This window comes from Camarhynchus parvulus, chromosome 9 (assembly GCF_901933205.1).
Source record: "Camarhynchus parvulus chromosome 9, STF_HiC, whole genome shotgun sequence".
NCBI classification, from domain to species: Eukaryota; Metazoa; Chordata; class Aves; order Passeriformes; family Thraupidae; genus Camarhynchus; species Camarhynchus parvulus.
Window position 1 is genome coordinate 21,848,464 of NC_044579.1, and position 14,772 is coordinate 21,863,235.

At 39.9% G+C, this 14,772-nt stretch overlaps 1 protein-coding gene across 1 annotated transcript in view; it reads right to left on the minus strand.

Annotated features, from left to right (window-relative positions):
• Nucleotides 1-460: 460 nt before the first annotated feature.
• The window catches only part of CLSTN2 (calsyntenin 2), a 198,230-nt gene continuing 183,918 nt past the window's right edge, over nt 461-14,772 (minus strand). Inside the window, exons 14-16 of the mRNA XM_030954069.1 lie at nt 14,117-14,240; nt 12,595-12,779; nt 461-11,381 (exon numbers count right to left, since the gene is read on the minus strand). Coding sequence (XP_030809929.1) covers nt 11,172-11,381; nt 12,595-12,779; nt 14,117-14,240 — 519 coding nt within the window. The 3' untranslated portion in view covers nt 461-11,171. The remainder of the gene's footprint in view (nt 11,382-12,594; nt 12,780-14,116; nt 14,241-14,772) is intronic.

Here is a 14,772-nt window from a genome sequence, read left to right on the forward strand (position 1 = left end):
TGTGTGTGATGAGATCACATACATCACTTACGTGCACTAATGCAATTCATAGGCTGCTGACCCAGAATTAGGTTTTTCCCCTTGTACTGTTTCACATTTTATGTGTGCAATATGTGGTATAGTCATCCTTCTTGTTAATATTTTATCATCTTTTATCACACCAAAATGAAGGGGGAAAATAGATGGCTATTAAATATAAATACCAGCAGCTCTTCCAAAAGTTCCCTTTCTTTTGCTTCCCTTTCTCAGCAGCAGGATGAAAAGCTGTGTAGATGCTCTAAAACTGGACTGAGTCTTTTGACACGTGGCATTTTCCCCCTTAGGAATTAGCAAGAGAGATGGCAGATGTGGGCCAGATATTTAACCTTTGCCACCTGAGGTGTGTTAGTGTTTAGGGGCTACGTTTCAGGAAATGAGAACATCTCAATAACCAGTGAAATAAAGATTAGACAACATTACCTTTTATGTGAAATTCTAAAATTATATTTATTGGCCAATTCACAGAAAGTGCTGTAGTGACCACAAAAATGACTCTGGCTTTATACATGTACAGATGTACAGAACAAATGTTAAAATAACAGATCTATTTGGAATATGCATTTAATCAGTCCTGTGGAAAACATATGGGCAGTAACAATGTTGAATTCATAAATGACTGTGCAAATTGACATGGCTTTTATGAAATACACCACTATGCCATGGAGGAGCTTTTGTACAACTTCTTACTCTATGTAAAGTTAGGGTTTGTGTACTATACTGTCTGTCAAAATTTACTGTACATTTTCATTAAGAAAGGGTTGGGTTTTCTTTTTTTTTTAAACAGCTGATTCATCTATATTTAAAAAAATCATTTCATATAATATTTTCAATTGCATATAGTAATTTAATTCATTGTACTGCATAAATTGTGTAGATTCATGCTTTCAGAAATGCATTTAACATCTGCAACAAGACATTTCAAGATATGGTTTATGGTTGTTTCACATCAACAGCAAGATATTTCATGTAAGGGCATTTTTCCTGGGCTGAACAGTCTGTTGGTTTGAGACACATTTATGGAGTACAGCCATTGTATGTACAACCATACAGCATATATTTATTTAATCCCTTCTCTGGTATAATTTTTTATTATCCATAGAAGTGGCCACAACTACACAGAATTTGGACAGCTAGGAAGCAATCCCAAGCTACAAAATACATGCTACCAACTGCAGTTACTGCTCCTCGACAAGAACCAATGCACCAACATGGAAACAATTTGGGAAATGATGAACTGTGTGGGAAAAATTGTAAATTTTTGCAGGCAGATGAAATACCATTTTTACTGTCAAGAGATGGTGAAATATGAAATAGAATTGTCCCAGCCAATTCGAGCACAGCTGTTACATTCAACAGGATAATTTCTCAGCTCTTCAAAATCCTACAGTCTCAGTAACATTTAAATGTTTAATAACTACATAGTTAAAGCTAACTAGAGCAACCTCTTTCACCAAACTGCAGCAATATTCAGGATGCATGTCTGATTCCTGCCCTGTTGCTTATCACAAGCAACTCATTGCTCAGGAATTCCTCTCCTTTGTGTTGCAACCTGACCTTCCAAGGCTCATTCAACTTCCCCCCTGTCCATCAGATTTTGTCTACTCCTCATGCCGTGGCTCCTTTGGGGAAGGTGGGCAGAGCAGTGACAGCAAACAGCCAAGGAAGTCATTGTTTGCTCATGTGACCTAAACCCACTCCTGGCAATTCATTTCCTACAATATGGTTTGCACAATTTACACCCACTAGGGACAGAGATGTGCTGAGGGAAGCAGAGAGCTCCCTAAAGTCAATCCTGAACCCTCAGTGTTCCTGCTCTCCGCTTTACACCGATCCTTGCAGACAGCCCAAATGAAGAAGAAATCAAATTCTATTTCCCTTGAGTCTTAGGTGATGCAGTGGCTCTTCAAACACAAGGATTTCAGTTCTGGTTTGGAGTTCAGGTACAGGAGGCAGGAGGAGATGAAGGAAACACATCAATGAAAAGAGCCAAGCTGCCTTTGTACATCCTCCCTATTTGCCAGTGTGGCTTCTGAGCCAGCGAACTCAGGTTTGCTTGGGACATGCTTGAAAACAAACCCCATGGTCATCATGCCAGCCAGGGACCAGAAATGGATCACAAATTTGCAATATAAGGGTAGGCATGGCAGTAATCAGAAGAGTTGGCACAATTCTATTTCTTTGCAGCAGTTAGTGCCTATCTAGAAATCTTGAGCATTTGTCTTAGAAAGTAGATGCATTCTCTTGACATTTGAGGAGAAGCAGTATTATCCATCTTAAGTGAAAGTACTGGTTAATATTTAGTGTAAAAACATGGACCCATGAATGACAATGTCTGTTTTCCCATTGATGACAGCAACTTAGGTTTTAACAAATTATACTTTGTATTATTGTTTGATTGGCTGCAGTGTTTATTGGTTGCCTTTGTTAAATCATACCCATGTAAAAGACATTGCCAAATTCATATCATATGAGAACTTGTCCATGGATTACAGAAAAAAAAATTTAAAAAATCAAGTTTCAATTTAAATTTATTGTTTAAACTTTAACAACTTATGCAGTGACACCAGCAACACAGAGCATCTTAACAGAGTGAACTGACTGTGACTCATTTAAGGAAATACTAACGAATTTAGTTTGTGCATTAAGGACATTTCATGAAAAGGTAAGAAATACATAACTGAAGGAATGAATTGGGATGAGGAGGGATTCACAGCTTCTCTAGTAAATTACCAAAGGCAATGAACTTGATAACTATCTAAAAATATTCAAAGGATATAAATCATGGTTAGGGGAACTATTTAGAGTGGTGCAAAAGGGTATAACTAGCACTAATGAGATAAAAATTACAAAAAGGATTATTTAAATTCATTTTCAGGAAAAGCTTTCTAATGGTGAATTCTAATAGACTCTAGAACAATCTCCCAAGGGAAGCAGTAGAAGCCCCAGGCTTAGAAACATTTAAGTAGGTTGAATCACCCCCACCCCTAACACTAAAAAATATATTCTAGGAAATAATTCTGCACTGTTAGCATAATACTCTACTTGCACTACTTTTTCTTTTTGTCTACTAATCTTTATTTCTAGGATTTGATAAGTCTACTATAAACTTCAAAACACACTGAAGTTGAGATGAAACAGTTCTCAGGAAGCACACCCATAGCATGTATTACCCTGCAAAGCAATAATCCACTCTGGCGTTATCTTCCCATCCCTGTCATGATGACCCTTTGAACAGAATTGCCTCCTAACCACAATCAGAAATTTACTCAACTGGTGGTGCAGTATTTGGAATAGAATACATACAAAAACCCCATCTCTTTTCAGATGTACCCCACACTTTTACATCAATTTGTGGAGAGGTCAAAAATAAATGTGCCAGTAGTTTTTTCTGAGGAGAAAGGCAATAACTCAGCTCTCAGATTGGCACAGGGATGGTTGTTATCCTTAAAAAGTTTTCTATTATGTATGTTTTCAAAAATCAGGTTTCCTAACTGTGTGGCCACTTAGGAGATTGTATCACTGCAAAAAGTTTACTTGAGGGCCTTTTCAACATAGAATATAGTCTGCCTTGGGTATCTGCAGCTCCTCATCAACCCATGGAGTATGTTTGTTGTAGAAAATCTGTAAAACTAACCAACAACTGTCTGTGGGCAAAAGTTCCATTTCTTACCTCAAATAAACTATGTGGTAACTGTTCCCTCAGACTCGAGTTATAGCAGACAGAATGTTTGCCCCAAGCCCCCTAGGCTGGTCTTGGCTCTACATTTTTCTACTTCATGCACACACAGTGTAGCAACACCTCTCATGGCCCTGCTCCCTTCCCAGCTCTGCTGGAGGTGCTGGGGCTGGAACTCAAGAAGGCAACTTCAGCATCAACCAGGCTAAAAACCTGCAAGTTCTCCTTCATCACCACAGCCACCACCTCCCCATGGGCACCCTTCTGTGATTTTCTTGTACACACACAGGTTTATGCACACAACACACATATGTGTGTTTTGCATCTATGTCTGGTCATCCTGGAACCCTTTGACATCCTACATTCATTCTCTTCCTTGTTCATCGTGACAGTGTTGGTTCTGGCACGGAAATACTGAATGTTTCCATTTTCTTACTATTTGACATTGATGCTTTTATGTCTCTTTCTTTTCTACAAGATCAAATTTCAACTTTTTTCACATCACTGTAAACCTCAACTCTTTCTGTTATTCATGCAGTATTCTCTTCTACTTTCCTGTTCACTCTTCCTTAAATAGTAATTTGATTTTCTAATGGAACTGACTGTAGTTGATCCATTCCACATTCTAAAGAGCATGCCCAGTTAAAACAACCATCCACCTTCTCCTCTACTGCACATTAAGCAGTTTGTAGACAAAGATTTATTGCCAATTTCAGTACTGGTTGGAAATGTCATTGTAGTCACAGACTTGGTCAGGGTTGTCTGATCAATTCTTTTGTACCTGCTTATATATTTAGAGGAGGCAGGAGGAGAAAAAAAAAAGGGTATATCCTCTTAGTATATCCTGAAACATTCAGCCAAAAATAGTTTTATGGGTTAGTACACCAAAGGACACCTGAAAGCTGGGAAGTTTATACCCAGATGGGAAGTTAAATGCCTCTGAAAACCCAAAACTGTATCCAGATTTATACAAAAGGCATAGGTAGGGCTGCAGAAAAGCATTTTACTCCCATGAAATTTTCTGGGTGTGTGAAGTACAAGGATGGAATACCATTGTAAAATCTTTGTTCCCTATTTGAAGACAGCTTCTCTTTGCATTTGGCAAGCTTTGTGTACCTTGCCCAGGGAAAGCTGAATCTTTTATTGTACAATGTACTTAACTGGGAAAAAAATTTCTGCTGCTTCCTTGTTCTCAGCACAGACATAAATAATGACAATACATGGGCATGGAGCTTCAACAGCTGATGAATGCCCAATTTCCCCATGAGCTAGTACTGAAAATAAGAATGAGGGCTTCTCCTGAACTCTGTTTCACACATTTGCAGTGCCTCACGCTGCTGAGTGTGTTTCGTTATAGGCAGTAACTCATGAAGCACCAGCCCAGAGCTCTCTGCTGTAACCATTGTGTCTTTCCCTCTGCATGTGTTCGGAGTGCTCCACCATGGAGGGCTGAGAGCAGAGCTGCAGGAGAATTATTGAATTATGGTTCAGCAGCAGGCTCTTTGACAGAGCTGTTCCAAAGGACAGCACTGTTCCTGTTGCCAGCAGAGACATGGAGACCATAACGAGCAAACCACTGGCAATACCTGCTCCAAAGGCAGCAAAATGGCTCTAGGGAAAAAGGGTGCCTGCTCTGGTGCCTGCCTTTTCATCACCAGAAATGAGGTTATGAACATACAAAACTTCCTGGGTTCATTTTATTCTGCTAAGTTTCAATAATGAGGGCTACAGTTGTTTATTACTTCAAACCCCTATCTTAGACAGAGGCTTATGAAATTAAAGCCCTTTCTCCTCTTTCAGTTTTTGCACTGTTCACGTTTGTGTATTTTTAATTTATGACCATGTCTTTTTCAGAGAAAACCAAAACCAAAAAGAACATACCAGGCTTGAACCTTGCTAATCCTATAAAGGTGATGAATTATAATTACTTTATGAGATATCACTGGAGCAATTCTCCTAAAATATTTAGCAGATATATTTCTTGAGATTCAGTGTGTTAAGAGAGTATGAATTTTGTTCTGCTGTAGCTTTAGTGGTTGTCTCTATTCTTTGTATCTTTATTCTCCATGCTGACAAAAATGAAGTTGGATTCCAAGAGAGTCCAGCAACCAGAAGTCTGATCATTGGATACACAATCTGAGACATGCAGCTTTAGAGAACCTGGTCCATTTCACTTTACATCACTTCTCCCACATTGCTTGTTATGCCTTTCTTTATTAAAAAAAACCCATTTGACTCCAATGTACCATACAGGACCACAGCTTCTGGTTGCTGTAGAAAATATTACAAAGCGTAATGGTTTGGTGCATGGGAATGTGGGTTTCTTTGGGAACATCAAGGACTTAAAGGGATGGGCTGGCTGCTGTTGCCATGGCTGTTTGCTGTGGCACTGGAATGCTGTGAGATCAGGCACAGGCTCTGGGGGCAGTGAGAGGGAAAAGCTCATGCCATTGGTGATGCTAGAGCATGAGGGAGACTACACAGCACAGGATTATGTACAACCAACAGGAATCAGTGTAGTGACTTAGAAGGTGGTTTGATTTCTTCAGCAATCTTTTTGATATTTATGTTTTGTCATTTGGGGTTTTTTTCTCCTATCTCCTTAGATTTACTCACTTGGTGTAGAACTACTTTAAGCAGTTGCTTAAAGGCAGAAAGCAATTCTTAAGGCAGAACCTGATAAAACCTGATATCCCTCCTGAGACTGGGCATATCCTAGTTTTGAGATACTTACTCTGGTCAGCATGTGTGAATTAAGGGAAGGGGAAGCCCCTTAGAGAAGATGTACTCAGTTTTGTTTTCTCTCCCTCTCTCAGTATCCATATGTTTTTGCAAACATCCTTAATTTTGGTATTATAATTTCTGTTCCAGGATACCAGGAACAGCTCCATCCCACCAGACCTTTACCTGCTGTCACCCCAGTCAAGTCTTTCCTGTTGCTGTTCTGTGGAGAGCTGTGTGTGCTGGCACCAAAACTTTGGGAAGAGGCAGTGTTGGTCCCAGTGCATTAGGACCCCTACCAGGGAGGCAGGTAAAGCTGCCTCTGAGATTACAGCTGGGAAAAGGGACAGCTGAGACAAAAATTATTTATTATTTATATTGTATCAAAGCTCAAAAGGCTTTGCCACAGTGAAGTAAGGGCTGCTACTGCTACTGGGCTACCCTCTGCACATCCTTCACCTGGGGCTACTGATTTCCCATGGCATTATTTTCAGTTTAGGGTCAGGCAGGGACAGCTCCTGCAATGGAGACAGTGGATTTCAGTCACAGAAGGAACTTTAGAACCCTCTGATCTTTTCTGAGCCTTACTTTGTTCCAGAATGGAGTGAGGATGGTGCTCAGCAAGCTCACACCACCACATGCCAGAGAGAAAAATAAACTGCTCCCTCCCATTAGCCTCTGGTGAGGTAAAAAGCAGTCCCACCACCACTGCAAGGTATTACCTGATGGAATGGAAAAATAGCAACTGTTTATTTTAATTAGTATTAGAGATGTCACAAACCCTACGTCTATTTCTAGATGTGTCAGCCAGTGCAGTAAATATTGATATTAATCTCAACTGTGCATTTTAAGGTTTACTTGCAAAGATAAAACACCTATGGAGGGGGTAGAAATGAAAGAGAAATGGGAGCTATTAATCACAAATAACCACTTAGGCAGTTATATTAATTCAGATAACATCTTCAATTTGCATTTGTAGGTTTTACAGCTTTTCCTAGCCTTAGATTAGAACTCCAAAAATTTAAGGGATCATTGATGTGATGTCATTTTAGACCTCTGTTGTCACCTCTGGATTCCTGGTGCCATGGATTGCGGGTAGCTCTTCAGAACTGCTTTCTTTGGATACACTTCTTTATTGCTAATGTAAAAAAAGCCACCTCACCACAAGACAGCCCTGAGGGGCTGCAGTGAGTCCTTGGAAGAGATCAGAGCTGGGGAAGGGCTGGAGCACCAGGCTGATGAGGAGCAGCTGAGGGAGCTGGGGGGGGTCAGCCTATAGAAAAGGGAGGCTCAGGAGGGGCCTTTTCACTCTCTCCAGATCCCTGAGAGGAATCTGCAGCCAGCTGGGGTTGGTTTCTCCTCTCAAGTAACAAGTGATGGGACAAGGGCAAACAGCCTTGAAGTGTGCTGGGGAGGTTTAGGTTGAATATTGGGGAAAATTTCCTCGTTGAAAGGATGGTCAGGTATTGGAAGAGGCTGTCCAGGGCAGTGCACAGTCACCATCCCTGGGGGAATTCCAAGACATGTGAATGGTGGACCTGGGGACATGTCAGGATTGGGCTTGACAGTGCTCAATGAACAGGTCTTTTCCAACCTGAATGATTTTACAATTCTAAACACTTTTTTTCAGGGAGAAAAGGAGAAAAAATTGGCTTTTGATTAAGGGCAAAAAACCCCCACATGTGTGTCTTTATGTATATATGTGTGTATATGTTCTGGCTGGTTTTTAAGCAAGTAGATAATATAAAAAATAATTTCTGGAGGGGAGACAATATTGTTAGAATTGTTTTAGAAAAATTCATATTTCTGTGATTTTCTAGTAGTGGTTTTGCTCAGGAAACCACTGCTTTCAGTGCAATACAAATATTTTAGGGCCCATTTTGTGAAGAAGTATCTCATTCTCACTGCCATTCTGTGAAAAGGATGTTTCTATTTATTTGAATGAAAAATTCTGCATAATGCACTCCAACAAGTAATCTAAAATAAGTACAGTGATACACATGAGTTTGCTGAGTATCTTACTGCAAATCAAGTTTCAGTGATAACACACATGCCTGTATGACTTTGCTTAGGTTTAAAAATGTAGATTTATTTATAGTAGAGAAAATACTTTGTTTCCTTTTTGTGTAATGTATGAATACAACCTGAAAAGATCTGCTTCCAGTAGCAAAAAGATAAAAGTCTGTTAGATGGAGAAAGACACTGATGAATTCACAAACATATAAAAGAATTAAAGGCTGTCAATAAGGTTGTAAATTGCTGTTTTCAAGTTGCCCTAATGTTTGCTATGATAACAGCAACAACAGCAGCAACAATGATAATAATAATCAGGAATAACAGAAACTTTAAAATAATTTAAGTCCAGTTTCAAATCTGAAATTGACTTTTAAATGTCTACTTAATCTTTTAAATATCAACTTAATTTTGAATATTTTTTTCTGAGCGTAAAGATTTGCTGATATGTGCTGATAACAAGCATCATGAAGAGCCTGCTTCATGTCACTAAAAAATTAAAACTGAGAAATTATCTAGGATACTAGGATGGTAGGAACTGATCTAACATAACATTTTGTTCAAGATAATCGGAAACATTAATATTAATTTTGTATTAAACAGAAATTGTGGACAATTTTACAGTTGTTATTCCTGCAGATAAGATGTACTTATGTGGCCTTGATTCTGCATATATTTTCTAAGTTTAATATGTGTGAGAGAATAAAATGAAACAGGATTGGTAACAAAAGAAAACTGCTGTATTGCCAGTCTAACAGCCATATGACAACGTGATTGCTGGCAAAACAAATAAAAGCATAAATATCTCCAATTTAAAAAATATTATAGATTTTTCTTTCACTTACTTTCTAGATATTCAACTAAAGGGCCTAGTTGCAGTCAGTATTTCCTTTTAGCTGCCAAATGCAGAAACTGGAATTACAAGAACCCTCCCCAAGCACTCTATATATTCCCTATATCCCACGACATTCAGGAGTTGTTAATAATCCACTATCATTATCCAGAGGGAGGTGGGTATCCTCAGGATTGCTTCAAGTACCCTTTGCAACATCAGCCACCACTCAGGGTGCTCAGGAAGGTCCTGCTGTGGCAAGACTGACTGGGAGACTGAAGAAGAGGAAGCAGCTTATTTCAAACAGCAGATTAAAAAAGCAAAAGTCAAAGATGAAATTGCAAAGAAAACAAAGTACTCAGGAAAATAACCCAGACAAGCCACTAAGCAGCATTCACTTCCATGCCATTTTGTTTCTGTGCATTGGAGCAGCTACCCCAGCAAGTGCTGCAGCATTTGGTAAGCAGAGCAGTTGAAAGGTGCTTAAGGAAAAGGGGACCAAAAACACACCACACAGACTAATCAACACATTGTATATGTAGCTTATGTAGCTCTGCTTTTTCTTTTTTTTTCTTTTAAACGGTGTTTAAGAAAAATATGCTGTGTTACCATAACAAACTAAAATACTCTCTCAGCCTCTTAAGATTTTAGTTTTTGTTTTCAACTATTTTGGTTCCAAGTAAGTTTTATTTTTCTTTGTCTGCTTTATAAAACCTTCTGTCAACATTAATGGCTTCAGGCAGAAGAAATAAGGGAGAATTATGAGCACAGAAGAGGACTCACAGTGTTGTTCCTTTCTCTTGTGCACTACAGGCAGGCAGGGGTGCAGAAGAAATAGGGCATCATGTTTTTATAGAATATAGTCAGACAGGAATTCCAGCTGGCATTCACTAAGCAAAAGGGAACATTTTCCTCATCTAAAATAATTGTTTAAATCCCAGCTATACATAGCTGTGGAATAATGGGGTCACTTATTTTCCACTAGTTCAGTAAGATGCTGCAGCAAGCTAATGGTTCCATGAGACAGACAGTTTAAAGCATCGATTTGCTGCAAATTGCTCAATCCATAACTAATGAGCAGCTCTACAGATTTTAAGTGAATCAATCCCATTAGAATTTACAGTTTGCATAAGACCATATTACTCAATCTATGGACACAGACTGGGTTTGTTTTGTTTTTTTTTTGATAACCATCAGCAGCCCTTTCTTGTTGCTGTTTTTTCTTAAACTCATTTTTAATTTCTATTGGTAGATTGGATAAAAATCCCTCTCTTGAGGGTCTGACAGCATGCCTGAAAAAATACACCATCCACATCTACATAAGCACACATGCATCCCCTGTCAAGTCCCAGATATTCCCTTGCAGAAGACAGTTAACATCCAAAAGGCAGGATGAGATGACAGATGGAATTTAGCCCCTGTAGCACTAAAGCCCTGCCCCAATTTGAAGGTGGATTATGTTTTTTTACACCTGTAAAAATGTGAAGTTATATGGCAACTGGTATTTGGACCCACAGAAGTTATTCTACATAACAAGCTGAAATCTCTCCTGTGTGAAAAAAGTAGCAAAGGCAAAAATTTGTATGGATTGAGTGACAGGACTTTTGTCACACATCTGCAGGGTAGAAACAGGAAATTGAGAACTATGCTTGCTAACAGATCAAGTTCTGGATTACTTTATTACTGCGTGTGCCAGGAGGTTTGGACCACCTTTTCTCCAGGCTTTGTAAGAAAAGGGTCAGTTCTATTGTCATCAATTACTACAACAAGATCATTTTAGGCAGAACAGTTACAGGCAAGCAGAAGTTCAAATCCTGTCAATGAATTCATAGACTCTGAAAAAACATTGTATTGGTTGTTACAAAAGAGCTGTGGCTGGCGGGCTGTTTGTTAGTAGGGGAGTGTTGAATCATCCCACTCCAACTGCTCTTGCCTGGTGGCATTCTGTTTGTCTCCCTTTTGGACAATCACTTCCTCCTCCTCTTCCTCCTCTTCCTCCTCTTCACTGTCATCTGATTCAGCACTGGTTGTGTCTTCCTCTTCATCATCTATATCTTCTTCCTCACTCTCCTCTTCTGTCTGGTGTGGCTTTTCATATTTCTACAATACATTTAAAAAAATGAGACAGTAGCAGAAAGGTGCCTTCTTGACAGCCAGAGCTGTCTCAAATGAGCATTTAGAAATGCTAACATGCTGGGCAAATCTGCTTTCCATCATTATGTGATTATTAAGCATCAAATTCATTCAAGTTGGTAGCAAACATTCAAAAACTACTCCAAGAAGAATGGAATGTCAATAAGCAATCTCTTTGTTAGCCACACTACCAAAATTTAAACCTTCAACATCATATTCTTTAAACTGCTGATGATTTCCCCTCCTTTTAGTGTATAAATGCTTACATGAAAAAGTTAAAACCAAAGCCAACTATATCATCTTGGGTACCTGACGGAACTCAGTGCATCCCTCTGGGTGTCCAGAGTCACCAGGACCCCTGCCAGGGGGCTCCGAGACCCTGGCACACAGCCCAGAACACCTGTGGGTTTGATTATGACCCGTGGAGCAAATTACCAGCTCTGTATGAAGACCTGAAAGCCACAGAAGTTCAAGTAGTGTAATAATAAAATTATCACTAGGTGAAGGGGTAGATTTTGGGATTTTTAGAATAGGGGTTTTGGGGACAAGATGGAGGGAATTGGGCGTATCCAGCCTTCTTCTTCTTCTTCTCTGCCTCCATCTTCTGCTGTGATGTTGGCACTTTTGGATTGGTTTAGAGTAGAAGTTCACTGTCTAACATAGGTGATAGGTATTAGAAAGTGATTGTAAACATGTTATATGTAGTTTGTAGTATAAAGAGATAACACCGCCCCGGGGACAGGCAGAGTGCCTCTGTCTGTCCTGCTGAGTGGACCTAGGCTGGACAGGAGAAAAATTTGTATAGATAAGATACAATAAACAATTCTGAGACCAAGAACTGAAGAACTCCGACTCATTCTTCAAATGTGTGAGCCAAAACAGAGACTTTTCATGTGTCTCGGGGCTGCAATAAACTGCAACCTCCCGAGAGGTGCCTATAAACAGACACGGATGGAGTGGAAGTGATGCTGTACCTGAGAGTTCTTCACCATCTTCTTTAGTAATTATACATGACAACAAAGCCAAAGTTCTCAATTATATCCGATCAAGGTGTGCAGAGCTGAGAACTGGGCTGGGGTCTTGAGTGTACACACACACAGCTGAACAACTGCACCCTGAAAGATGCTCAAACCCACCACCAGCCCAGCCAATGGCTCCTGGCAGTGCCAGGGGTAAGTACCTCCATGGGGTTGACAGTGATGGTGAGAGCAGAGTCATCCCAGTCCATCTCGTTGTCCTTGGGTCCCTCGTGCCCCAGGGAGCCGTGCTGGCGCGTGGAGCGGAGCCGCAGCACGCCCAGCGTCACCACCAGCACCAGGATGCTCACACAGATGATGATAACCATCATGGCCACGCTGGGAACCACTGGGACAAAGGGTGGCAAAGGGAATGCAGTTACACCTGTGGAACGAGTCATCTAAACCTCACTAACCTTGTTCATTTTCAACCCATAGCACCCCCTCCTTTGGAGTGAGAATCACGACAGATGCCTTCCATGCGCCATGTGCCTGGGATGATGGAAAGTGTTGACCAGTGCCCATCCACTAAGGTGGAGCACACACAAATGGTGTCTTATGACGAGTATGATAAATCCTAACTAAAAAGTGAGCATGCTCACCTTTGCTTTTTGAGCCACTTAACTACAGAAGACAGGTAGTTAATAAGTGCAGAATCAAATAGTTTTTGCAGTAAAGTTCTCTTATCTCACTTGCATGTTGACCCCTTCTGATCACAGTTGAGGCCTCAAGCTTACTTGAGACAAAATGTACATCTCAAAGCTTGTATTTTCAAAGGTTTCAAACGCTTGTGATTTCAATCTCAAACTCCCAGAAATAAATGCATCGCCACCCTATTTTTCTGTGTTACAACCTTCCTGGGAGACTCTTGAGGACTCAAGACATTTTCCCCCACTGTTTGGTTGTACTCTGAGAGGCCCCTGTCTCCACCTAGTCAGAGGCAGCAGTCTCTCTGAACTACCCCATGTAATTAGCTCCATAATTAGGTTAGTGGAGAAATGCTGCCACATCCTATGCACTGCGACGTACTGCAGTTCCAGGAGCATGGGATAGCCCAGTTCATAACCCATTTTGTTGCCTTGCCCTGCCTATGAGAATGTAAGTCTGAAATCAAAACAGTATTTAGGAGCAAAAAAACCTAGTTTGCAATAGTTTATCCATTAAATATTCAGTTTCATTTTAGTGAAGTGTCTCTACGATGTAAAGAAAAACAGTAATTTTCTAAGCATCTCTGTATATAGCTACTTACAACTGCCTGCACTTTGCATCAGCTTTACTTCTTTACATATGTATCATTCAGCTAAAAGGATTTCAGAATCCAACTTTCAAACAAGTATCTTTGCCCTGCATTAAACTTCACTGAAAAGGTTTCAGATTTTGGTATATGTTTTAACTCATATAGCCTAAAAATTAAATAAAAATATATCCTATATATTTTTTAACTGTGGTTGTCAGAGCACAAAACCATTAATGAAGACTTTAAAAAAGGATACCAGGTTTTAATTTAAAAGTACATTCTTGGACAGAATAGAATTCAGAGTTACCTTCTTTCACACCTGTGATCTCTGAGAGGTCTTAGAAGCTCAAATGGACCTCAGGGCTTATTCTGTGGAGCAGGCTGACCCGCAAGGGAAACACTGACACATCGGAATCATTGTGAGCAGTCTCTGGGAAGGTGTCACATACCTGAGCTGTGCACTGCACTTACACTCCCCTCAGGGTGCTGAACAGATTGGAGAAATTTGGGCTGGAATATCATGTGATTTACATGGTCCATGAAGTTTGAGTTGGAACTGTGTAGAATATTAACCTGGGAGAAGAGAAAAATAAGAGACCAGATACTCAAAAGTGTTTTATACTCCAAGCCTGCTGGTTCCATATATTACATTGGACTATGAAGTTCATCAGCAGATAGGGACACTACTTTGCAGGTGCTAAAGGACAAATTAACTTTTTTTTTTAATGCCAGTGGAAAAAATACACAGCTTAATACATTTCTAATTTGTAGCATGAAAAATGCATTCTAACCTTTCTGGCTGTTGACTCTGAAGAGACACAGAACAGGACTCTTTTGATTTACCTGTTTGGATAAGTAGTGACTTTTTCTTCTCTCTATATTAATCAGCTTTTAGGTGTTACCTAAACATTATGAAGTAACTGTTAATTTTATTAACAATTATTAAGCTCTTAATTGTCTTTGTTGACACTTATTACTTTTGACCATATTGCTAAGTAGGTCCTGCAGTTTCCTGGAGTTGTTACCTGGGCTCTAGGCCTTGGTTGGAAAACATGACTCAGTGATTGCTCACCTCCAAGCTGAGCTCACTGCTCACCTCCAGGCT